Raw genomic sequence first — 27,882 nt, forward strand, 5'->3', positions numbered from 1 at the left:
AATACACACTTCATAATCATTAAAAAAAAGGTGTGATGTAATTTTTGCATAAACAAGGTAAGACGAGTTGCTGAAACATTTCTTTTCTCATCTACAAGCTTTTACTCACCGCTCTCAGTGACGTCACCTCGCACGTACGCAACAGAGCTCCACGCAGTACGCACACTCTAGATGACGTCGCCGCGCAGACCAACACACAACACAACACAACACCAGTGAACGGGGGAAATTGTTTTTACCGACAATTTCAGTTTACCGTTTATTTTGAAAGTTGATCATGTCGGTGAATTATGCCGCCGGTCTCTCCCCCTATGCGGACAAAGGCGTCTGTGGTCTCCCTGAGGTAATGTTGACGTTTATAATCGTTAGCAGGATAGCTAGCTCCATTTAATGAACATTAGCTTCATTGAAACACACTTCAATCCTTATTAATTTTAACGCTACTCGTATTCTGTTTAAAGGTAGCTTTGCATCACTATAGAAAGACGGCTGTTTTAGTTTGTGCATACACGGATATGCAAACGAATAATGCTAAAAAAGAGACGATTCATCACCAGTTACTAATATAGATTAATACTAATAACATTACGAGAGGTCGTGTACTGTTTTGGTTTTAACTTACCATGGTTAAGGGAAAACATCAGTTTGATTCAAATATCACAATTAACAGTCCCGCCAAGTTAGTTAGTTGAACTGCAGCAGGTGAGTTCTGGTTGCTAAGCAATATGGAAGGGATAATGTACAGCCAGCTTCGCCAAAAGTGATATTTGTACAATATTTGCTTTTGATTCCCCTCGTGTTAAAATAAACCATTAACATATGAGTGGGGAATTGTACAAATGGATAACACTAAACTTGGTTCAAGTATTTATTTGACAAAATTATCTGGCACAATTACATTCAGTGTATCAGGAAATCTGGGTTTTATTAAAACAAAAAAGCTCACTAGAACAAAATGCTCACTAGAACATTAACTATATTTTATCATCTATAAGTATTTTGTTGATCCTATCTTGTTTTTGACTACACCAAGTAATCATTATTTGGTCTTGACTTAGTGAGCTTTGCATATGTGTTGTGTGTATTTTTTCCAAACGTCCTAAAATTTTTCTCAAAACCGAGCTTCTGTTAGCACCCTTAGGACACCTTGGCAAGACACATACACATTATTAAATGCACCTTTTATAATGTCTTTGTATGAATTGTGAAGATGACACTTCTGTATTTCATTTGCTCATCTCTACAAATTTTAACCTGGCATGACATGTGACTAGACAGTGGAGTGAAACATTAAAGGGGACATTTCAGAAGTGATATATGGATGTCAATGGAAGGTGTGTGATGAAATTTAGTCAGTACCAAGATAAAAGATATATATATTTTGTCAACCCTACTTTTCAGTTGTTCCCCGAGTCTAGCGGAAGCACACCAACTGGTTGAAAGTGACACAAATTTTCAAACAGTTGCTGTAAAAACATCACAGGACTAAAAGCTCAAAATATGAAACACTTCCGGTGATTCTTCTTCACAAATTTATTGTAGAATTTAGTAAAAATATGGATATTGAATGACACACATTTTAAAGTAAAGGGCGATTTATAGTCGTGCGTAGGTCCTACGGCGTAGCAGCGACGGCGTAGGTTCCGCGTCGGTTTTCATTTATACTTGTGCGTCGTCGTCCGCGTCGACGTGCAAACACACGCGAAACCGCTGGTTGGCAGTAGGGGTGTGACGGTCATTATATAACCGTGAGACCGACGGTTATAGTTGAACACCGTCATTAGAACTCTATAACCGCTAAAACCGTGTTATTAAAATATTTTTTTAAACATTTTTTATCATAAAGAATTTTTAAATACTAATTAAAAACAACTGTTAACAGTCTGTGTTACACGCCCCCTCACGTTCTCACGCAGTGAAAAATACAGAGCGGAGCAGACACTGACAACGCGCCGACATACAGGACAGACCAGGTTACTTTTCGGTTACTTTTTAGATTAAAAATATTAAACTAAGTCTCACCTTTCCAATCATCTCTTCCTTCTAGTTAATTTATAGCATCAAATAAACATAAATGACCATGAGAAGGAATGTTGTTTTAACCGCGGAAAGGCGTCAGTACACTCCGCTTTTCAAGTTCAAATCCTCCCATGCTAATCTACTAACTCTCTTGAACGCACATTCACTGCTAGTTGTCTTCCTGTTAATTTTAAAGAAACGTAGAGCAAGTAGCTAATCAGTGTCTAGTTTATTCAAACGCCGGGTGAGCACTGTGCAGCGCGTCTGCGGAGAGCGTTTGCTGCGCGTGGCCATTGTGCTTTTACACCGGCTGCGTTTAATAACAATCTCAAGTTCACATTACTTTCTTTTACCTGCATTTATGAGCAAAACCTCTTCAATACGCTTTTTAATCCACATTGTTTTCGTGCTGTTCTGGTCCGTGTAATGACAGATATATAGACACAATTACAGACATAAAAAGCCCAATGCACAAATCTGTTTCTCTGAAGATTATTAAAATAGATGATAGATAGAGGATTAATTTATGCTGGGCAGAGAGTGACAGCGCAGTCTTCTGTCAACAGTGTGTTTTTTAAATATTTCATTGCTTTCTGTTAAATTGTTCAAAGTTATTACTGTTTAAAACACACTTGGCATCACATTCATGATTTGATGGTAAAATGACAGTTTCCCGTCAATCCACGAGCATTTAAACGAACAAAACGCCCCCCACCGACGGTTATGTGACGAACCGTCACATTTGACTCACGTCATAACCGTCATCACCAATTCTGAAACCGGCACACCCCTAGTTGGCAGTAATCACGCGTGTAACCACAGTAGCAGCAGAAGTCGTCACAGAAGAAGAAGCTAACCCACAAACGAAGAAGAAATAGCAACTTGTTGTGTATAATTTGAGAAGACCAGCAATGATGGAAGTAAATAAACAGCGACTTATGTTTCAGTTTGAGTTAAATCACTCCTCAACTTGGCTCATCTTTGTTTTCACCGTCTCAAACAGAAATACCTATGACGCAGTTTTTTTACCTGACGGGAGGGGTTCTCGTGGACCAATCACAGCGCTTACGGTCCGCGTAGAGCCGACGCGCTGTTAACATTTTTTTGAGGTGCGCGTCAGGCTACGCAGAGCTACGCCGTAGGACCTACGCACGACTATAAATCGCCCTTAACAAGCAGGTTGAAACAAATGGATCACCCCAAAGTCAGGATTGCTACATAATGGTGGTTTGTTGAAATTGGAACTCAATTGTGCTGTCAATTTTTTTTTTCTCTGTCTCCACTAAATGGCAGTGCAGTGGTTGGATAGTGCAGATTAAGGGTGGTATTATTATAATAAGATCCCCTTCTGACATCACAAGGGGAGCCAAGTTTCAATGACCTTTTTTCTCACATGCTGCTTAGTTTCCGCAGTGCAACATGAAGCCAAATACACACATGGTCTGTGAATCTGACATCTGTGTCTTACATACGAAAGTCCCTGCTGAAAAACAATAGAAACTAATAAAAGTCTCTACTGATAATGTATTATCAACAGATCACTTCACCTTTTGGTGCATAATGTTATATGTAATGGATGCCATTAGAATTTCTATTGTTTTTATCAGCAGTGCTGTGTGTTTTTATATTTGCAGACATTTGACAGCCCAGAGGATTTGAAGACTAAAGCCGAGACTCTGGCCCAGTGGATCAGGGAGTCTCAGTATATGGTTGTGCATTCGGGAGCTGGAATCAGCACTTCAGCAGGGATCCCGGACTTCAGGTACTTCACAACGATACGATTAATTAATTCCTTATTTGAACTGTTTTAAATTTAGGGTCTCTCTTAACTCATTTTGTCTTTCAAATAAAATATCTGCAGACAAAGTATGGGCAGCATTAATTTAGTTTTAACGGTAATATTGGTAATATCTTTACTGCACACCTCAATCTTTATAGGAATGGTAATAAATCTACAGCAACAGTAGAGGGCGTTATTTCTTAAAATATAAATCGGTCTGACTACAGAAGGGCAATAAGCTCTTGCTTTAAAAAAAAACCTTATTTATTTGGGATTATTAATACCCAAGAGAATGCAAACACTGTGCTGGTTGATTAGCAAAATGTGAGTGCTGGTGATTTACATGAGCCTATAACTAATCAATTGGCTAATGCTACTTTCGTAGTTATCATGTTGCTGTTTGCAAAAAAAGGTGTATGAATAATATTCCTAAATTTGGATAAATATTATACATCTTTTTGTAAATGTGCTCTAGATAATCTAGATTCTAGAAATTATATGTTCATGTACACTTATTTTATACATACCTTTTAAATACATACTGGCCAGTAAGGAAAATACAATTTCTAAATCTCTTTTTGATGGCCACCACTGTATCTACAAACCATAGAATAGAGTCGTCATATGGAGATTTTGGACATTTTCCTTACTGGATGCCTTAAAGTCTGGACTGTAAACTGCAGAGAGCTGTCACTAGAGGGAGGAATGGAGTTTTTATAGCAAAAAAAGGACACTTCTGCTTGGCAATTCAGAATAAAGTATAACAGAAGCATTTCTCACATGACCTCACCATATTGCATGTTAAGTTTTGTGAGTTTTTATTTCCTATACTTGCCTTTATTATGTATTGTGTTTAAAATTATTGTTGATTTTAGGCTACATCCTGGTAATTTATGCAACTGAAAATGAGAGGTCAGATGAAGCACATTACATTGTGGCATACTGCAAATTTTGGTTGAATAAACCTACTGTTGAATCTCAGCTTCACAGCGCATTTATAGATTGGTTCTGAATTATGTGAAAATTAATCATGCCTTCAGGCTGTTGGTGTAGTCTCAAGTCCCCATGTATTTGCCTTTATGCATTTTTCATGTTTTTAATCACGTCATGAGTAGGCGCATCTGAATTCAAGCTGATTTTTTGATGATCAGGTTGCCACGTTTCAGTGCATTATTTATATTTTTGCAAATTTGTGCTCATGCTTGTGCAAACCACGCAAATAGATCAGGAGTTTGAACCCCTGGGAAAACACGCATACAGATTCAAAAATTGTATAGCTGGCGCTGTAATTTGCTTTGGATGAAAGCATCTGCCAAATGCATAAATGTAAATTATATTAGCAATATAATATTTATTTTTATTTTTAAGTCTAACATGACAGTTTAACATGTTTTATAGCAAGTTTAAGGGCTGTTAACTGTGCTATTGTCTTTAGTTATTGTAATTGTCCAGAGTTCACATAACAACTATAAAGTGACGTTATAGTTGGGGTAATTTTCAAAGGTTTTTTCCAACTAATGAACCATAAACCATTGACAGTCAATCAAATCTACCTAGTAAAATATAATTAATGTGGATCTGACATCTCTGTTTGAATAAGTGTGTTAAACCAGTGTGGTGTGGTGTGTGACAAAACATAATTTCATGTTAAAAAGTGAAAACAAATCTGATATTATTGGCCGATATATTGGATTCTGCGATATACTGGCTTATCACTAGCTATGACGCAAACAGTTGCAAAAGTTTTTACTAAAGAAAATTTACAATATTATTCAATGCCATAAAAATATAATGATTTGCGTGAGTAGTGCGACACATTAACATGAATCGTTATAACTAGCTATTATTTGCAATAAGAAAAAAAATTTTTTTTAGACATAGACAATTATTTATGATACTTTAGCATGTTTTATAGCAAGTGTATTCACTGTTTGGATCATGTTCGAAGTGTTTTTTTCAAAACTCATGAACAAAGAACTATTGACAGTTTAAAGTGCTCTTGTATTTGTAAAGACAGACGACACTGTGGATAGATACAGTGAGGAAAATAAGCATTTGAACACCCTGCTATTTTGCAAGTTCTCCCACTTGGAATTCATAGAGGGGTCTGAAATTGTCATTGTAGGTGCATGTCCATTGTGAGACACATAATCTATGATTTTTAACTATTTATTTGTATGATACAGCTGCAAATAAGTATTTGAACACCTGTCTATCAGCTAGAATTCTGCCCCTTAAAGACCTGTAAGTCTCCCTTTAAAATGTCCACCTCCACTCCATTTATTATCCTAAATTAGATGCACCTGTTTGAGGTCGTTAGCTGCATAAAGACACCTGTCCACCCCATACAATCAGTAAGAATCCAACTACTAACATGGCCAAGACATTAGAAAATGGAAGAAGCTAAACATGACTGTCAATCTCCCTCGGACTGGGGCTCCATGCAAGATCTCACCTCGAAGAAGGTTAGAAATCAGCCCAGAACTACAGGGGAGGAGCTGGTCAATGACCTGAAAAGAACTGGCACCACTGTTTCCAAGGTTCCTGTTGGTAATACACTAAGACGTCATGGTTTGAAATCATGCATGGCATGGAAGGTTCCCCTGCTTAAACCAGCACATGTCCAGGACCATCTTAAGTTTGCCAATGACCATTTGTATGTTCCAGAGGAGTCATGGGAGAAAGTCAAGTGGTCAGATGAGACCAAAATAGAACTTTTTGGTCATAATTCCACTAAATGTGTTTGGAGGAAGAAGAATGATGAGTACCATCCCTACTGTGAAGCATGGGGGTGGTAGCATCATGCTTTGGTGTTTTTCTGCACATGGGACAGGGCGACTGCACTGTAAGAAGCATATCAACTTTCTTCTGTGGCCTAGCCGGTCTCCAGACCTAAACCCAATAGAGAATCTTTGGAGGGAGCTCAAACTCCGTGTTTCTCAGTGACAGGCCAGAAACCTGACTGATCTAGAGAAGATCTGTGTGGAAGAATGTGTGCAAACCTGGTGAAAAACTACAGAAAACGTTAGACATATGTAATCGCAAACAAAGGCTACTGTACCAAATATTAACATTGATTTTCTCAGGTGTTTAAATACTTATTTGCAGCTGTATCACACAAATAAATAGTAAAAAAATCATACATTGTGATTTCTGGATTTGTTTTAGATTATGTCTCTCACAATGGACATTCACCTACGATGACAATTTTAGACCCCTCTATGATTTCTAAGTGGGAGAACTTGCAAAATAGCAGGGTGTTCAAATACTTATTTTATTCACTGTATCTTTCTCTGCAATATACCAGCCTATCACTAGCAATGATGCAAACAGTTGCAAAAGTTTTTGTTAAAGGAAATCTACAATATTATTCAGTCCCATAAAAGATAAAATGATTTGCATGAGTAGTGTGACACATTAACATGAATCGTTATAACTAGTTATTATTTGCTATTTATTCTTTTTTTAGACATAGACAATATGTTTTATATGTTTTATCAAGTGTATACACTGTTGGGGTCAAGTTCGAAGTGTTTTTTTTCCCAATTCATGAACAAAAACTTACTGACAGTTTAAAGTGTCCTCGTATTTGAAATGATAGACGACACAGTGGAGAGATATTTATATCTAATATGTTTATCGTTATACTTAACATTATGGTTATCGTTAAAGTGTGAACGGCCCTCAACAGTTGGTGGTTATTAAAAAATATATATATATATATTTGCATACTTTGAATGTTGCTATTTGTCAGTGTTTGTTGCGTTTGTTGGAATTAAACTAGATTCTCTAGATTCTCAGATGGTGTAGATGTTTTTTGTGTGTGTGTTTGTGCGTGTGACGTGCATTTCATCACTGACCTAATTTATATTTGGTTTACTTTTATATTTGGGCTTGATCTACCAATTTGGTATGAACCAAGATCATTTATTTGATTTTACATGCTGTCTTTTATTGGTTCAACACTCTGCATGCTGCTTTGGGTGATGTTGACATCTGAAGCTATTATATATTTATGTTTTTCATTTTTCTTCCTTCTGGTCTTTGATTGTTTTGGGATGTTCGCCTCTATGTCATTGCGTTGACGTATGTGTTGTGTTATTAAAGGTGAAGTATTTGATTCTGAGGGCACCTGCACATTTTTCTCTTGTGTTCTTTAAATGAAAATTTAATAGGAAAGCCTGTCTACCACTTTATGATTGACAGACTCGTTTTCAGAGTGCTGCTTTTATAGGTGTAAATAGACACCTGTCATGTCATTCAGTAGCAGACGGCGGGGCACAGAAATGGACACTGACACTGCTCTTGCACACAGTGGACATTATTTTAAAGAAATATTACACTTTCATAAAAAAATTCGGATCATTTGCTCACCCCCATCTCATCCAGGATGTGTAAGTCTTTGTTCTCGGCTGGCCTCCTGCCTGCAGACTGATCGCTGGCCGCCTGATGCCTATTGCACACAGAAAGTCAAATTGCAAACTTTCTAAAATGAAAAAATTCAATCTGTTTGGCCGGTTTTGTGCAGTTTCTGAGAGTCAAGGAGCGCTGGTTTTCATCAGCTCACTTTAGTTTGACAAACTAGTCCCTGGGCCAAAGTTTGCGAATCTTATTCAAGAGTTTCATTTTAAAGTTTTGTATTGACACTTAGTAGCATGTAAACAGGAAATCTTTGAGTGCCGGTGTAGAAGGATTCATTTAATTTGTTTTCAGATTTACCCAGATCTGAATGTATCGTAAAACACAGCACACTATGGATGGTCTCTTAGCATGTCAGATGGTCTTTTCAGTAGATGATTATGGATTAGGATAAGCAGCAAAGCGGTTCAGGCTTTGTGCAGTTGGTAAAAAACTCTTGTTAGTCAAAACTGAAACTGCACAGTATTATATAATACAGATACGTTTAGGGGTTGTAAGAGATTTAGCAATAAAAGAAATGTGAGGCAGGGATAACCACTGTGCCAGTGTTACCGAGAAAATTAAGAGTTTGGTTCCAAAACGCAATAAATGCCATTTTTGAAAAAAATGAGTTACTGCTAGGGCTGGGCGGTATGACCGTATATTCCGTTACCGCGGAATAAAATGTCAGACGTAACAGATTTTTCTATTCCGTCTATTCCGCGGAATGCAAAAATAGTAAATATGTAAAAATCCAACATCCCCCGTGTTATTCTGTGATCTTTTATCCCTTTTTTCCCAAAACGCGATAAAGGCCACTCCTCCTTTTCTACAGAATGCAATAAATCTGCTCCACAAATTACTGCGCACCATTCCACGCAATGTAAACAAGCAATGGCGGCGCGTTGAGTACACAGAGTCCTAGTTTTCCTCATCTACTTTGTACTTGGTGATCAACAAACAAACAAAAACAAAATAATACTTAAATAGTATTGATAAACCTGTGGTTTTCTGTGACGGGAAAGAAACGTAAGCCATCAACATCTAATAATTTACGCGTGAGGCACTCGGGAGACGATCGCTTGTTCTCCCGACAGCATCAAGCACTGCTAACACATTGACCCCAGGGGATCTTATGAAAAACTTTACATACTTTTACTAAAAGTCAACGAGAATCGAGCAGGACCAAAACATTTTACAGCTGATCGCTGTGAAAAATGTTAAGCGACGACGTCCCAATTATAACCGCAGCAATGACTAACGTTATATGACAAAGTAAGTGTTTTGATTAATGCCATTAATGTTTATTTTTTAATCAGTGTGTACAACTGTTCAACTAAATGAATATTAAAAGGCAAAGATGAATGCACATTTATACATTGATTGAATAGATTTATAGAATTTTGAAAAAAAACTTGTCATGGATTTATTGCATTTTGTGGAAAAAAAATATCAGTTTTTATAATAAATCTTTGAAAATCAAGTTATGGATTTGAATTTTTTATGTTATTATAACCTAAAGATGCCATATGAAAGTTTGTAACAGAAAAGAGTGGTTTTCATCTTGTCACTTTCTTGGTATAGAAAACACGTTTTTACCGAAATTTGTCAAAATGGATTTATTGCGTTCAAATGCGTTTTAAACTCTTCAAATACAAAGCTAAATATGATTTAAGAATAATGTCTGGCATGTGTATATGTGTGACAATGTCTTGTCCAAAGAGATTTGTTAAAATTCCTAATTTTGGTTTTTATTACATATATTTTAATGTTTTTATTAAATAAAACTGTGTTTACTTGGTTTTGATACTTTATTTGAACCAATAGTTATTGCCTCATCATTATTATATATCATTTTAAAGGTTATTGCTCACTTATGTGTGTTTTTATTACCAAACAAATTTAAAAAATAAATTCGTTATCAAATTTATGTGATTTCAGTTTAATAAAGTTGTCTATTTTCCATTCAGATATTAATTTTATCATTTGAGGATTTCTTAAAAAGTGCAAAAATTCTCATCTAGTTCGAGTAAACCCAATCTCGTGTCTCGTCTTGTTCTCATAAGTGTCTCCTCACACCCCGAGTGTATACATGTTATTAGGGCTGCACGATTATGACAAAAATAATTGTCAGTTATTCACATTGTTATTGTTATTGCGGTTATTATTGTCCATTGATAGACTGTACACTAAAGTTTTTAAATGTTTTAAAAGTTTCTGTGAAGCAGCAAATTCTTAATATTCAAAACTAAATAAGATAATATAAATAACAAAAAATTATGGGAGTTATGTTGTTAGTAAAAAACAAATGGCTAAAGGACATGTCAACTTATCAATTTTAAAATCTTTGATGCATCTCGTATTTGGTGCCCAAACATACTGCCAAGTAAATCGCTCTATTATAATGAATCTTTTTAAGTCGACTGATTTACTAAAAAGCGTGCTGCCCTCCTGCTGTTCACTAAGATGAGCAAAACCTTATCTCTGTAGTTCAAGATTCAGATCAGCTCAGTCTTTGAGCGCTTGTTGGGAAACACAGGAGAAGTTTGATAGTGGGACTGAAAAAATAATTTGGTTATTTTCCCAGAGGTCCACTTATAAGGTTATTTAAGGGTTTTTGCTCCAAACTCAATCTAAATTAAGTTTTACGTGTTTGTTACTCTCTATCAGATTCTGCCCTGAAACATCTTTCATGAAAGATAAGACTTCTAGCTACAAAAGTTTAGGCCTTGTTTACACTACACTGTAAAAAAAATTATTCTGTAGAAATTACCGTATTAATGGGTATTACTGGCAACTAGCTGCCAGTAACTTACTGTCGATTTACATTTATATTATTTACTGGCAACAGTTTGTTCAAAGTTAAAAGAACATGAAACATTTTCAGTCGTTATTTTCTACAGTAAGTTACTGGCAACCAGCTGCATAATTGCAGCAAATTTTTTACAGTGGAGAATTTAAAAAATGGCCGTATGTATTCTTATGCAATGTTACCATCAAGACACATTTTAACATTAACTTTTCACCAATGTCATGAGATTTCTCCTACCTTATTGGTTGTTGTCGACACTGTTGCACTGTTACGTCAACCGGTAGAGCAAAGAGACGTTAAGATGGCGATGGCATCGGCGCCCTCTAATTATAAGCCAAACGTGGATAAAACACGACAAATAAATGATGCAGTGTTTTGCAAAGTTTGCCGTTAGTTTTAAGAGAAAGCAGACAAGTCTGGACCCTAAAAAAAATCTCGAAGCTTACAAGAAATGCCGACAGCACATAGTATGCATGGTGTCTAATGGCGCTTTTCCACTGCACAGTACCCTTTGGTTTAGTTTGGGTCGGGTCAGCTTACTTTTGGGAGCTTTTCCACTGGGTGCAGTACGTAGGACCCAATACTTTTTTTCATACCACCTCGGTTGGGTTTCCAAGCGACCCGAGCTGATACCAAAAGTGACACGAAAACACTATAGATCACTGATTGGTCTGAGAGAATCGTCATTACCAGCGTCATCGCTATAATGTAAAAGATTAGCTTCAGTGCTAGCTTGCGCTGTCTCGAGCAAACATGTTGTCATCTGTGCTCTGCTGTAAGTTCCCAACCTCCCTTTTATCGATGAAAAACATCCACAGGTTGAGAATCAGGGACAACATAACAGTTTTTCCAGACTTGCAGTTTGTTGTGGAACATTCGCGACGAGCATGTCAGCATTATATATGCTTAAATGCAACTTGAATGAGGCTCAGTGGAGCTCCGTCGACTGACGCCACGAGTGTTTGAACAGAAACTGTCATGTGAGACAGAGGTAGTGATAAACGAGATGTGCAAACATCTATTTGTGGTGGCCAATTTAAATTTTTGTTACGGACTGAGAAATAAATAAATGTATGGGAATGTAGGGCTGGAACGACGCGTCGACGTAGTCGATTACGTCGATTACGTAATTACGTCGATTTGCCGGAAATGCGTCGATGCGTCGCACTGTTTACATTTTGAAATGAAGGCGGCTTCAGCTCCAACCGGGTGATAAAAGTGTTATACCAAACAGACAGAACGCAATCAAAAGTGTGGGAATACTTTAAGCAGAGACCAAATAAAACACATACTGTGTAAAACTGAAATGGCATACCACAGCAGCGCAACACCTGTGTATGATCATCTTAAAAGAAGAAAACCTGGAGCTCTCCGACCTCAAAATGACGAGACATCAGCGTAAGAATTTGAACTATTACAGTAAGTTTTTATACAACAATAGAATCAATACATATTGTGCTTAATACAGCTGCGTTTACATCTTCGTTTAATACGAGCTGCGAGACGCCTGACAGACGTGACATTGCATCGCTTCTGGGCAGTATGTTGAAACAGTAAATAAAGAGCAGGACATGTTTTTATATTAAGAAGTTATGAAATAATAAGTTACTGTCACATTGAGAACTGATAGGCATGTGCCCGCGTGCACTGAAAGCCAGCTGGCAGTGCGGAGTTCCCAATGAACGTCTTTTTTGCGAATATGTGCGCAGATATTACAGAAGCTCGTCTTGTAAGGTATTCCTGACATGCGTTTATTTAAAGTAACAGCGGCGTAAACGCTGTTTATAAAATATTAGAAGATCATACTAACTGAACTTGTTTTTTACCCGGAACTTAAGAAAAGTTAAATGTTAAAGTTAAATGAGAATGCAGTACTACTAATAGTAATAATATTAACAGTAATAATATAACCATTACATCTTATATAAGGGTTCATGAATCACAATGAACTTATTTTTACTTCAGTCTGAACTAATGCTGAGTTAATGCATGTACTAATCATAAACTAATGTTTAACATATTAATATATGCCTATTTTATTGTTTAAGGTGAATAATGCCTCTTTTAAAGGGACACTGCCACTTTATTTTTCATGTTGAAAATTTTGGTTTGTGTGTTTGTTTAATTAAGAAAATGCTTAAATAAAATGTTGGCGTTAATGGCAGATGTTACATTTATTATTTGTTGGGGAATTATATGTATAAAAAATCATTAGACTATTCGATTAATCGAAAAAATAATCGATAGATTAATCGGTTGAAAAAATAGTCGATAGTTGCAGCTCTAGAATGTACAACGACGCTTTTACTTGTATGATGTCACAGCAGTAGGCACTGCAAATGCAGTATAATGACACGCCTATAATCCCTCCCACTACGAAGTGATACTAAACTCGATGGAAAAGCTAACCACACCAAAGTGAGGTGAGCTGACCCGACCCAAACTAAACTAAACCATGGGGTTCTATGGAAAAGCGCCATATAAGTGTTGCAGATACATTTTCTTCTAAAAATATATAAACACACAAATATATAAACAGAAAGAACAGACCCTCTGCTTTCAAACAAACAATAAACAAACAAACAAACAAGAGTGATTACAAACTCTTAAATAGAGGTATTTTTCTTAAAAAAAAATGTTTTTTTAATATGTAAGAGCATAATAACAGCGCTTTTTACAATGTACTATTTAAAAAGTTAGCGAGATGTTAGTTTTGCCGGTTGTTGATGAGTAACAGCTGTGAATGATCACAACGTGCTTAAGCAGCCACGTCACAGGAGAACAAGTGAACAGTGTCCCAATGTGAAGTGAGCTAGAGTCCTTACCAGTGCCCAAACCTGCATACACATTCACAACATCGGGAGGTTGGGAACGAATTGAGACACTCGCCGAGCATCACCCGCAGGGCGGCTACAGTGGTTGGGTGCGCCGCTCTAATTTGCCTGTGTAGAACGTTGCGTCGCATTAGTTCCGCTTTTGGCGCTCGCGTGTAAAATCAAAATGAATTTATACTTTTTTATTTGGTCAGCACGGGGTGGCCACAGGGGTGGCCAGGGACATGTCTACAGAGGCACAGGCCACCCTTGGCATCCGTGTAGAACCGCCACTGGCGTTGTCATCTATCGGTAGTGTAATGGTCACATATGGGCTTGGCGAATCACAAATTAGGGAAGGATATGCAATGGGAGTGAATGTGGGCTCTCACGCATTTGTTTACATAAGACTCTTGGTTTAAATCAACCTGAAATGGTCATTAACCTCAGAAGGACAGGATTAATTTTAATTCTGTAATTTCCAGTATGCTTTTATTGTACTTTAAATTTCAGAAAATGATCAAAAGACATTTGAATTTTTATAGACTCCTTTAATGAAAAGAAAACAGGCTGAGATGTGTTTGTGCTATTTGTGTTTGTCAGAGGTCCTAACGGAGTGTGGACAATGGAGGAGAGAGGAGAAACGCCTCACTTCAACACCACGTTTGAGGATGCACGTCCAAGTCTGACTCACCTGGCCCTGCTGCAGCTCCAGAGAGCAGGACATCTCAAATATCTCATCAGTCAGAATGTGGATGGCCTTCATGTGCGCTCCGGCTTCCCCAGGTAATCACTCAGACATCACACGATCATGAATTAAGTGAGTAGAAGGCTTTCTCAAGCTCCAATCTTACTAAGCTTTGATCGGCTGGCTTTGTGCAATGTACTGGAGTCAGGGTGCACAGGATTTAATCAGTCAAGTGACTACAAAGGTTTGGTGACACTTTCTTTCATGACAAACTGGGTATTTACAAGCAAAATTGTTTGTTGCTCTAAGTTATGTCATATAATACTACTTATGTCTTCAGAACAGATTGAAATCTAGTATTGAAATGAACTTTGTTGCAAATAACTCAAAATTTATTTGAAGTTTTTTATACAGTTTTGGTGTCAATTGTGTGTATATATATATATATATATATATATATATAAAACATACTTACATTTTTTTGGGATGTTTTAAAGAGCCAATGTTTTATTGCTTAAAAACTATTATTTTGTGTATTTAGTGTAAAGGGCCATTCACATTATAACTATAACGATAAATGTTAGCGTCCACATCATAACAATAACTTTATGCTAATTCTAGGGCTGGGATAAACGGTTATTTTTTAAACGATTAATCTACCGATTATTTTTTCGATGCATCGATTAATCTAACGATTAATTTTATCAGTCTGATTTGACTTCGATTCGATTATCGATTATCTCCCCATTAATTAACTAATAGCAATTTATACATGTTTATTTACATATCTGAATGTAAACATTTCAATATATGTTTATTGCTCTTAAAATTTCAAAATAAAAAAAGACTATACAAGTGCAAAATAATGCATTCTTAGACAGAGGTAGCATTCAATAAAGCATTTGCCTTGCACACTGTGCAGTTAAGTAACCGTATAAAAATATTAAGTTCAAATTACTTTATTTTGCATGCATTTATGAGCAAAACCTCTTCAATGTGCCTTTTGATGGTCAGTGTAATTTTTATAACTTGATTTGTTTAATCCACATTGTTTTCGTGCTGTTCTAGTCCATTTAATGACAGATATAAACACAATTATAGACTTAAGAAGCACATACATTATTAAATCTCTTTCTCTTAAGTTTGTTAAGATAGATGAGGACTCATTTACTGCTGGACAGAGAGTGAATGAAAGCGCAGTCTTCTGGCAACAGTGACACATTTCATTGCTTTCTGTTAAATTGCTCAAATGACTGTTTAAAACACACTTGGCATCACATTCATGATTTTATGGTAAAAATACACCCTTGCTGTGTGAAACCGGCGTGGACTGAAGCCACTCGCGTTGCTACTACTCTACTGCGCCGCCTTTTTGGGTCTGACGAATCGACGCGCATATTTTGCGTCGACGTCGTCGATTACGTCGACGCGTTGTCCCAGCCCTAGCTAATTCGCTCACGCGCATGGCACTCACACAAAGAACTTGCCTTTAATGACATTAACAAATATTGTATATTTGTTGTAATAAAAACTTTTGCATTTATGGTTATAGTTGTGGTGTTAACTCCACTATTCTCTTTAATTTAAAACGATTTTCAAAACTATATTTTTTAAAGTTATAGTTATCGTTATAATGTGAACGCCCCTTAATGCAATGTGTTTTGCATAGTTTATGGTTAAAAAAACTGATAATTTTTTAGGAATGTACCGAATGTTCGGCCATAAATTATTCGGCTGAAAATAGCAAAAACTCATTTTCGATGTTTGGCGAAACAAGTGAAAAAAATTATAAATTTTACCGAACAATATAAATATAAACAAAATATAAACAAAAATCTTTTTGTAAGGCCGCTTGTATATACACATGTAAATATTTTTTTAAATATATACGTGCATGTGTGTGCATTTGTCTATACAAAGTTATTATACACAGTTATATGATGTAAACAAAAACTTTTATTCTGCTATAGATTAATCGTGATTAATCGTTATGCATCCCTACTGGAAAACAATTTTATTGTAAAATAATGTAAAATATAGTAAAAGGACATTCTGAAAATGTAACTTTTGAGAAAATTGGCAAAATGATTAGGAAAATGAAAAATAGAAAATAGTTTGGCATTCGGCTCATCACACTGAGGAAGTGCAGGGGTGATTCAATTGGACAGTTATCAAGTGCATTGTAATTGGCCGAATTACCAAGCCCCTAAGGTGACATTGGAGTAAAAAAATCTAAAGTTTAGTTTCATGTGCTCACGCAGAACCTTCATGTGCAGAATTTTTTTTTTTTAAGTTTAGTTTCGCGTGCTCGCGTGAAACTATCGTGCACGCACGTGAAACTTTCGCTTTCACTTGCGCGCGCGATAGTTTCAGGTGAGCATGCGATAGTTTCACGTGCTCGTGCGATAGCTTCACGTGAGCACGCGAAACTAAACTTTAAAAAAAATTCTGCACATGAAAGTTTCACGTGAGCACATGAAACTAAACTATATTTAATTTTTTAACCATGTCCCCTTAGGGGCTCCGTACCGAATACCTCAGTTGCTTAAACGGAAATGTGATGTTCCTTACCATGTTTGGAAGATATGCTCCCAAGCAATAGTGAAAGGAGTTAAAATCGTCTTTACTATTTACGTCTTTATGTACTATGTCATACTGCAGGGTACATTTTAATAACACTGCCCTTAAAGATAGTTAACCCAAAAATAAATGTTCTGTCTTCATTTACTCATCCTCATGTTGTTACAACCCTGTATTAATTTACTGATATTTTTAATATTTTGAGCAATGTTTGTAACCAAACTGTTTTCAGGGTTCCCATGGATCCTTGAAATCCTTGAAAGTTTGTGAATCTGGGGGAAAAAATTCAATGCCCTGGAAAGTTTTTGAAAACATACATACATAGATAAAGGTCATTGAAAGTGCTTGAATCTATTTTATGCAAGAAGTTTTCTGGAAAAAATCCATATTATTCTCTGTGTAGTGTAGGATAATATCATAAAATTCTAGACTTTTTAAGTACACGTGTTAAACTGTTCGCTTTAAATGCTTATATCTTTTGTATGCGAATGTTGATTCATACCAAAATGCTTTTTTTGCATAGTTGTGTTTTAAACAAACGTCTCAGGTTACGTATGTAACTGTTGTTCCCTGAGAAGGGAACGAGACGCTGCGTCTCCCTTGCCATACTTCCTGCATCCCTGTAACGCCGTCTTTGGCAATATTTCAGATAGCGATATACTTCCTGGCTCCCGCGTCACCCTGTCTTTGTTGTTAAGCCTCACCATTGGTTGAATTTGATATACACATTTAGAAACACTTACCCCTGGAGGCGTCCACAAAGTGTCACTGCAGTGATGCAGCACAAGTTCCCTCAAAAGGGAACTGTAACAATGTATCTTAAAAGGTAACACGATGTAACCTTGCTCTCACTTGAAATGTGTCCTTGAATTTGAGGGTATTGGACCTGAAAAGTTCTTAAAAGATCCTTGAATTTGAAGTTAACTAAGGTGTGGGAACCCTGCCTTTAGTAACTAAACCTACTATTGAAGTCAATGGTGCTTCTGTTTCCTGCTTCATTACAAATATCTTCCTTAGTGTTAAGCATAACAAAAAATATACATGTTTGTAACAACATGAGTGAGAATATAAGACAGAATATTTATTCTTGGGTGAACTATCCCCTTAAGGCAATTCACACTTTAACGTTAACTATAACTATATTAGCCTCCTCACAATCACAGATTTGATTGGCTGACAATGCTTAAGTGGAAAAAAATCAGTCCAAAGTGTAACCCCAACCCAAGTGATACATTTTCAGTCAATTTCAAGTCATGTCGAGCGTTATAAAGGCTCTTGTATCCTTGACATTAAACGCATGTAAACATTTGATTAATGGTACATTGACCTCCATGCTTTGTGTGATGTGAATTTCAGTGAATTTAATCAGCATATTCTTTTCTGCTGGATGTATTAAAAAAGTAAACATTAACAGCAATAATCTTTAAATCCATTAATACAGCCTCTCAGTATGGTTTGGATACTTATTATAGGAAACACTTTTTTGCTCTCACCAGCTTCCTGAACTTTATAAAAACGTTCATATTTCGTTCCTTTTCTTATTATGTTGGTTTATTTCTCTCCTGTTTTCTCTTTTAGGGATCGACTGTCAGAACTTCATGGGAACATGTTTGTTGAAGAATGTGAGAAATGCGGCAAGTATGTCCATACAACGCACTTCTGATATTTGTTGTACTCCGAGCAACCATCCTTATGAAATCATGAGGCAAAAAAGATCAATATTTTCAGATCGGTCGGGTGTTCTTATAATTTTGGCCACCACTGAATCTAAACAAACTGAAATATAAATAAATAAAATAATGTTTAATGAAAACTGAGTCTATTCCCCATAGCTAATGTACATCTCCAAAAACAAACTACATATTGATTTGAGTTTGTATTGTTTAGTATGGGTTGTATGTTTGTCATTGATTTAGATGCAGTATTGATTGAGTATCATAACCCTGACCCTGACAGATGATCCTTTAGAGAATAGTACCCTATTGATCGTGCATCAAAATCTTTATCGAAGGTGGAAATGGGTCTTGTGAGGGTTTTGTTATCCCCATAGCGATAAGCAGTTTTGCCCTGGACTGTTTCAGGCAATACGTCCGGGACACGGTAATTGGAGTGATGGGACTGAAGCCAACCGGACGCTTCTGCGAGGTCACACGTTCCAGAGGACTCCGAACCTGCAGGTGATTAGTTTTAAACACACATTTATTCTCTGTAAGTAAATTGTTATGAAATAAAATCATGGTTATAAAACCTAGCAAAGTTTAAGCAAATATTTATTTAAATGAAAGTACAGACCTTCTGATTTAAAAAAAAAAAAGTTTTATCCTATCTTCATTTGACCTCTTTTTTTCACCTCTCGAATATGGGTAGGTTTCTTAAAATATACCAGATTGCATATTTGGCATTTTGCAAAGGACTTTTGTTAGAGATCAGATTCAGAGCGATGATCAAAACATACACAGAGTTTTTACTGTTTTTGGATCAGTGTATAAGTGTGTTTAGTAAATTGTGTAAGAGCGCCACCTAGTGGATTATAGCGGAAATATGGATTGCTGTGAAAACACGTCAGTGGCACAATTTTTCATGGAAGTATTTCTCCTAATTGACGATATAACTCATCAATGGCAAGAAAAGAGTTAAGACCAAAATATGGTCCATATTTATGTGTATACGAGGGTTTGCAACCTGTGCACATGACACCATTTTCTTTATCAGAAGAGAGAAAATAACCAGACTTAAAACCCTGCATATCTTGTACGCGTTGGTCGCACATGTATTTAGATGAAAATGTAGTATGTAGTAGGGATGCACCGAATCCAGGATTTGGATTCGGCCGAAAACTGGGCTTTTTGACGGGGTTCGGGTTCGGCTGAATCCTAGATTTTTTTTTCCACCGAACCGAACCCTAGGCTTGCACTACGCTGGTCGACGTCACGCGGCCGTTGATTACACACATCGGGTGCTGACGTGGAGATAAGCTTTCTCTTTCGCTGAGCCTTAGGGGCGGTTCAAATTTCGCGGACGCGAGCGTGTCGCACCGCATCGCTTTCATTATACATAGGCTTATGGTAATTGTCAAAATAGTTTTTCCCACTTGTCATCCTGGAATAATGTTGCCTATGCTTTTTTACAGTTAAAATTAAATAAAATATAAAATACACTGCTGTGGACGTTGTTTCATTAATGTGTTTTACTGTGTTAAGGATGCGAATAGGATTCGGTATTCGGTTTCGGATCTTAAACAGTGGATTCGGTATTAGGCCGAACCCAAAAAATCTGGATTCGGTGCATCTCTAGTATGTTGCCCAGGAGATGCATTGCAATTTATCCGCATGCGTCAAACATTTGCGCACATGTAAAAAACAGACTTTTATTCCAGGCTTTACTGTACAAAGTAGTGGTAACCTATGAGTCGGAATGCACACAGACTAACTTTAAACTACAGACAAAAGAAGTGAAAAATATCAAATTGAGGTTTTCATAAAAATAAGTACATTTAAACCCTCGTCTAGCAATCACTATGTCGGTCCTGGAGTGCCGACGTCCTGCAGATTTTAACTCCAACCTTGATAAAACCTTGCCTACCTGTAGTTTTCAGGTGACTCTTTAGACCTTGATTGGCTATTTCAGGTGTGCTTGATTAGAGCTGGAGCTAAACTCTGCAGGACATCAGCACTCCAAGACTGACGTTGCCTACCTCTGCTACAGATCGTAACTAAACATCTAAAATAATCTTTATTTATAGGTATTGTACATATGTCGTACATGTGATTTTAAGATATGATTGCAGGGATTTTGTTTTGGATCGTTCAAAAAACTCATCAAACAAGATTTTAGTGTAAATTTTCTTTGCCTGGGTTGTGCGTCTCTAAGCTTTAAACTAAAGCAACAATTCATTCTGATTTAATGGGGTTTATAAAACTAAAATTGAAACACTGCTGTGATTAAAAAAATAAACTTTTTATGTTAAGCAGTGTTTAACTGTTTGTTTTATCAGTAAGGGGATTTCTAAGGGGGCTATTGACATAAAATTTCCACCAGATGTAGCATTCAAGCCAAATATTGAATTCATACAAAGAAATCAGAACATTTAAGTATACAAGTTGAGTCATAATAAATAAAGTGAAATGACACAGGGAATAAGTATTGAACACCCTTTATGTAATACTTTGTAGAAAAGCCTTTGTTGGTGATTACAGCTTCTAGACACCTCTTTTATGGAGAGACCAGTTGTCTGCATTGCTCAGGAGTGGTTCAGTGCACTGCTTATAGTTGTCTTTGAAACAACAGTACCTGCTGATGCAAGGTCTTCTTGAAGTTCTGCCTGAGTGGTTCTTGGCTTTTGGAGAACTCTCCTGATTATTCTTTGGATTCCTCGGACAGGGATCTTACTTGGAGCACCTGATCGTGGCCTACTTATGGGGAAGTGATGCTCTTTACATTTCCGGATAATGGACCCCACAGTGCTCACAGGAACATTCAGCATTCTGGAAATGCGCCTATAACCATTCCCATCAAAATGCTTTTCAATGATAAGATTAGGAAGATCTTGAGAGAATTCTTTGCTTTTACCCATCATGTAGTGTTCCCTGTGTGCCACCAATAGGCCATCAATTAGGACTAAAGCAGCTGATATAAATTAGTACTGATAGGGGGCAGGGTTTCTCTCTCAATACAGATTTCAGGTGATCTCGTGGCTTTCTATGTCATTTTACACCTTGTTCTCTTCAAGTGTTCAATACTTATTCCCTGTTTCAATTCACTTTATTATGACTCAACTTGTATACTTAAATGTTCTTATTTCTTTGTATGAATTCAATATTTGGCTACATGTGGTGGAAATTTTGTGTCAATAGCCCACTTAAAAATCCCCTTACTGATAACAATGCTGATGTGTCAAATACTTATTTCCCAGCTGTAATCCAACGTTGGTGGTGCAGGAATGAAGTTAAAGGCAAAGCAAGGATGAAACACGGGATGACATGAGTTAAAAATGTAAAACTAGCGTTTGTATGTACTCTCAGATTACTGTTACTGTTAGTTATAGGTGTGTATGTTGTTTCTGCAGAGGTAAGCTGATCAGCACAATATTGGACTGGGAGGATTCGTTGCCAGACCGAGACCTGAACAGAGCAGATGAAGCGTCCAGGTATGAAATATTAATATCCTGAAAATTACAGAGAGAGATGGTGAGATGGAGAAAGACACAAATGTTCTTTGCAGTTTACATAGAGAACCCCTTCATGTTTAATGTTGAAAAACCAAGAATCCATTTTTGTAATTTCTGAAAACTGATTTTCATTACATTCTTTCACATACACGGACTGGTTTTGCCTGAAAAATGCTCATTGTAGCACCCAGTTAAGTTTGTACCCCAGCACGCCAGTAAGAACATGTCCTGTGCAAGCCAATCATATCATATTATCGCTGTTTTGAACAAACTCGTGCATGCTTTTTGTCGTACCGACCAGCATCTGACATTAATAGGAATGGAAGTTAGTCACTCTTTTGAGACATTCACAGAACCCAAAGGATGTTGTAAGTCTGCAGCTTGTTTGCATTTTTTTGTCCATAATGAACATTCCTAACAATTGTGTACACGTCTTTCCTCTGACAGACGGGCAGACCTGGCCTTGACGTTGGGTACTTCTCTGCAAATTAAACCCAGTGGAGATCTGCCTCTGCTAACCAAACGCACAGGAGGAAAGTTGGTTATAGTCAACCTTCAGACCACCAAACATGTAAGTCTATGATATGATGTCACGCACTAAAGTGATGTTTTATTAACACTTTTATCAACACTTGCTCCATTATGGTTGCTTTTATTATTATTGTACAAAATAGGACTCCTGTGCAATACTATTACTTTCAGTTTTTCATCTACCTGAAAAGGTTTGACGTATCGATGATCTATTGGTTGTGCGCCTACACGTGATACGAATTTGCAAGTCAAAGTTCATGAAACTTGAAAGTGTGGATGAAGCTCATGTTCATTGCTTTCCCAGATGCGCAGTGGCATGTTCAAAGCACGGATTGACGCATTCATTGTGCTTTGCTTTCAAGGCTCCACAAGTGGCGCAGATGAAGCTCACGTTGGACGCGTTTATTTGTGCTTTGCTTTCACATATACACATTTCACAGATCATTGTGCTTTGCATTTACAAATGCGCAAGCATCGTGGATAAAGTTCGCATTGACGCAATTATTGTGCTTTTATTTTCACGGATACGCAAGTGGCGCAGATGAAGCTTGCGTCAACGTGTTCATTGTCCTTTGTTTTCACAGATGCGCAAGTGGTGGATAAGGCTAGGGTTGGCACGTTTATTGTGCTTTGCTTTCACAAATGCACAAGCAGCACAGATGAAGCTCGTGTTGACGCATTCATTGTGCTTTGCTTTCGCTAGCATCGGCGTCTTCATTGTGCTTTGCTTTCACGGATATACAAACATTGATAAAAAATTATTAAAACTACTTTAAAAAAAAATGAAAAGAGATTGCTGCAATACTTTTTTGGTCATAACTTCTAGTAAATTATGTTATTTTGTAGTGATGCACCGATGTATCGGCCGCCGATATCTATCGGCCGATTTTTTATGAATTTGAAACCATCGGCATATCGGCAATAGCAAGAGACAGGCCGATACCGATTGTTTATTAATTAACTGCATAAAGAAATCCATTGTATATAAAAAAAAATGAGTTAATGTTGTTAATAAAATAAATGTTGAATAGCAAAAACCATCTTTTAAGGTTGTCATGCTGTCTTATTATATTTGCTTTAGCTTCATTTGTGCCTCTCTTATTATGTTGGTCAGTTGAATGTTAATTAGATCCAATCCATGTTCAGTAAAAATAATTTGATGCAGAAATAAACTAGCTAATAGACCAACTGTATAGTATTGTATACAAGTGTTTAATATCGGTATCGGCCAGAAGTTGTCTGTTTAAATCGGTATCGGCCAAAAAAATCCCTATTATTTTGTTTTGTTGGCATTCCAGTCGTGGAAGAATCGTGATCTTCATTTGAAACGAAAAAGGTTGTGATTCAAATTTTTTCCAGAATCGTGCAGCCCTAGTTTGTATGCTTATGCAGATCATTCCAGATCAGTTTATGATGCTCCCTTAGAAGGCAACTTGCACAAACACACACATATACATACTCATTTAGATTAGTGTCCTTCAAAAACTCTTCTGAACTAAACTCTAGTGGTTTATCTCATTATTAAAACAAATTTTTTAGAGGCTTTACAGCCAAATTCTTCAGAGTCGGGCTGGATTTTGCTTTTAAGCTTGTTTTTATGCCAGTTTCTTTCTAATTCATCATATCACTGGAATTTTTTGAAAGCATTAATCCTGTTCATTTTAAAGCACATCGCTATCAGACCGTGTTTAAGTCATGCTTTATTTAAAGACACTCTTGCCATTAGACCTCATTGCTGCCGCTTCATCGCATCATCTCAACATTGCCAAATTGGATTATTTCTATAAATCTCTTTTGATATTTACAGACTGACTCTCATGCTATATGAGTTATTCCACGTGTCAGTATTCGTGTTTGGTTAAATCACATTACAGCTGCGTAACATCTTTTGAAAGAGAATTTTATATCTTGTGCAGTTTGTGAGGCAAGTTGGTGGTCTGACTGTGCTGCAAATTTACTTTAAGTCAAGCATGCAGAAAGCCTACCGAGTTTGTTTTATTTTCAGTTAGTAGAAAGTAGATTTTTCCTTTAAAGAATATTCTTAAAGAGGATAATTTTCTCTTGTATTATAGGGTTTCCCGCAGAAAATGTGTTAGTTAAGGTGGAAGGGTTGTGCAGGTGGGCGGGCCGGGGGCGTGGCAATCAAAAGGGGCGGGGTACACGCGTCATGATGAAAATATTTTTATTTAAAACAAATCAAATAAAACTCAATTTTGAAGAAACTATGAGAGAAAATGAACACATACTAGATTATTAATGAATTAAATGTTTTATCAACAGGCTAGTTATCCTCCAGACATTGACGGACCATGTCTTTCTCTCATTTCGGCCATGTGGCGCGAGCCCGCTCGCAGTGTGAAGTGTGTCCACACTTTTCTCTGAGATGCACTTGATGGCCTTTTGTGCAGCTAATTTTTTTGGGGGACGACCTTGTTAAGGTGGTAGGGTATCCCAGCTTAGGTGGGCCGCCCGAACTGAAAAGTGTTGCGGGAAACCCTGTATTATTTATTAACCAATATTACAAGACCATGTGCTTTAATTTTTATTAGTGGTCAACCAATTTTTTTATGATGAATGCAGATATTTATGTGGATGATTGATCAATACAACTTTTATTACAGTTAATGAGACAAACACAGATTTGGTGAAACTAAATTAAAGTTTTTTGTGCATAACATTTCTGGATATATCCTCGTAAATGAGCTTTATGGAGGTTATTTTTTAATAAAAAAAAAACAAACTATAAATTATTCATAGATATTTAGGAAGTTCACGTATGTTTCTCTGAAAAACAATGCTGTTGCCATTTATTATGTTTTTGAAATGTGCCCTCTGCATTGAAATTTAAGCAACAAAAGCATTGCAAACGTAAAAATTAGTGGATAAAGTTGTGCTTTCCATTGTCAGTTGTGCTCCCAGTCCAAGTTATTCAGCCTTTCACGTATGTACTGTATGCTATTGTGTATCGTGTAAATAACTGATAATATTACATTAGCGTACGGACACCTATTCAGCCTGTGTGCTATTGTTTAATTGAACTTGCCTTTCCGGATTAAATGTCTGTTCTTCGGCTTGGATTTTGTGAAATAATTTTCGAAATAAAATGCTACGTGTTGGCCATTCCGACTTATGTTTTTTCGTCTTCATGACGCATTTTTGATTGATGCGACTTATGCTCAAGAGAAACGCATAGTCCGGAAAATACGGTAGCCTGTCATGTGTGTAGCTCGTCGTGTCAAAATATGTGTTTGGTGCGTCATGTGATCCTATGTGCATAACACATCATTTCAAAATACGTGTCTGCTGCAGACGCTTTGAAGAGGTTTATGATAAAAGAGATGCTCGCGTTTGCCAGATACTCGCTTAATCTCATGTGTTTAGTGTTAAGTTAACGTCTTGCGAGTATTTTGTGAACTTGAGCATCTTTTTATCATAACACCTTTCGACGCGTGTGCAGCAGGCACGTATTTTGACATGACGCATGATGCACATGGTTCACATTACACAACAAACACACATTTTGACATGATGAGCAACACACGACACTTCAACTTCATTAATACAAATAATCAGCTTTCTTTAGTACCCTACTGTACCCAATAACAGGTTGTTTTACTTTTTAAACTTAAGTCAAAGTATTGGATATTATTTGATCAATAATTTTGTTTTTTTGTCATTTTTATTTTACTTTTACAAAGACTGTCTATATTTTTTATGAAACACATTCAAATTGTTTTTTAACATTTTTGTAGGACAAGCATGCCCACCTCCGTATCAATGGTTATGTAGATGAGGTCATGGGACAGGTGATGAAGCTGCTGGGATTGGAGATTCCAGAGTGGACGGGGCCGACTCTGTGCGAAACCTCTGGTGGTGACCTGGACGTCCTTCCTCTCGGAGCCTGGAAAAAGGAGGTGAAGATTGAAGTGAAGATAGAGGAAAACAAACACGCTGTAACGAAGAAAAGAAAGAAGAAAGAGGGGGGCAGTGAGACAAAAGTCAAGAAAAACATCAAGATGGAAAAAAAGATGGACAAGGAACCAACATTAGAATGCAAAATTAAAGATGGTTCCTTGAGTGACTCTCAACCAATCAAAACACAGAACTCACCTTGTAAGGTGCATCCTTTAAATGACTCCTCCCACATTTCTTCATGTTCTTCTGCAGCGAATAGCACCGTTGATAATAAGAACGCAGATGGATTCCTATAACAATCCCACAAAACTCAAGCTCATATAAAATCCACCATACACCACAGTCTTATGTAAAATGTACACCAGTGGTGTTCAGGCTTGCTCCCAGAGGGCTAATGTCCTAAATAATTAAATTTAAGCAAAACAAAACATGCCTGTACTGGCTAATCAAGGTTCTGTTTAGTTCCTGATTTATCTACGTCTAAGGACTGAAGGTATGTAAGATGCTACATGCCCGTAGGGATATAGACTTCTATGGATTAAGGAAGTGATGTCACAGGACAACGATTGTGTTTTATTACTGCTAGCTAGTGGACAATGTTGATGAGTAGTGATTTACATGTGCTTGGATGATCTTATGCAACATGTGCAGTTTTGCAGGATGGACCCGTTGGTGAAATCCAATTTGTTAAAAGTTTAAAGCTGTCAAGAATATACCCAAGTCATATTTTACCCTGTATTAAAAACAAATATTTGTTTCCATTGACATTTTGCAGTGAAATTTTATTTATGTCTAGCTTACGAATATTAAGAAGCAAGTATACGTAGTATAGGATATTATTAGGAGAGTTTTAGAGGAAATACAAAATGCGAAGCTATGATCGCAAAATCTTTTTGGGGGGGGGTTATAATATGAAGATATGTTCTTGGCAAAGAAAAGGAAACGATTACAAACACTGAGAATAAAGTGATGCGGTTGTTAGATATTTAAACGCATTTCTGTGTTTGGAGAGATTGTGAGCGCTGCTTAAACTGTTTGTCTTTATCGTGTAAAACTGTTGCTTAAAAATGTCCTCTTTGTTGACCTTTTTTTTATATTTTCAGCTATAACATCACTTTCATGTTTTTCTACCTTTTTTATGAAGAACTTGTTGTATATAAACAAGGCGATGAAATTGTT

At 36.8% G+C, this 27,882-nt stretch overlaps 1 protein-coding gene across 1 annotated transcript; it reads left to right on the plus strand.

The window, feature by feature from the left end:
• Positions 1-184: 184 nt before the first annotated feature.
• On the plus strand, positions 185-27,882 carry sirt6 (sirtuin 6). The gene is made up of 8 exons (XM_065262267.1): positions 185-343; positions 3,654-3,781; positions 14,426-14,608; positions 18,669-18,728; positions 19,172-19,267; positions 22,156-22,236; positions 22,705-22,828; positions 26,541-27,882. Exons 1-8 carry the CDS (start codon positions 278-280, stop codon positions 26,997-26,999), a joined length of 1,197 nt encoding a protein of 398 aa, XP_065118339.1. The 5' UTR covers positions 185-277; the 3' UTR covers positions 27,000-27,882.

Source organism: Paramisgurnus dabryanus, chromosome 6 (genome assembly GCF_030506205.2).
Source record: "Paramisgurnus dabryanus chromosome 6, PD_genome_1.1, whole genome shotgun sequence".
Classification (NCBI taxonomy): Eukaryota; Metazoa; Chordata; class Actinopteri; order Cypriniformes; family Cobitidae; genus Paramisgurnus; species Paramisgurnus dabryanus.

Bases quoted from the DNA above. Each gene is read 5' to 3' on its own strand.
- sirt6 (XM_065262267.1), top strand. From the start codon at position 278: ATGTCGGTGAATTATGCCGCCGGTCTCTCCCCCTATGCGGACAAAGGC. The intron at 19,268-22,155 runs GTGATTAGTTTT...TTGTTTCTGCAG, and splicing joins AGAGGACTCCGAACCTGCAG to AGGTAAGCTGATCAGCACAA. The intron at 22,829-26,540 runs GTAAGTCTATGA...ACATTTTTGTAG, and splicing joins ACCTTCAGACCACCAAACAT to GACAAGCATGCCCACCTCCG.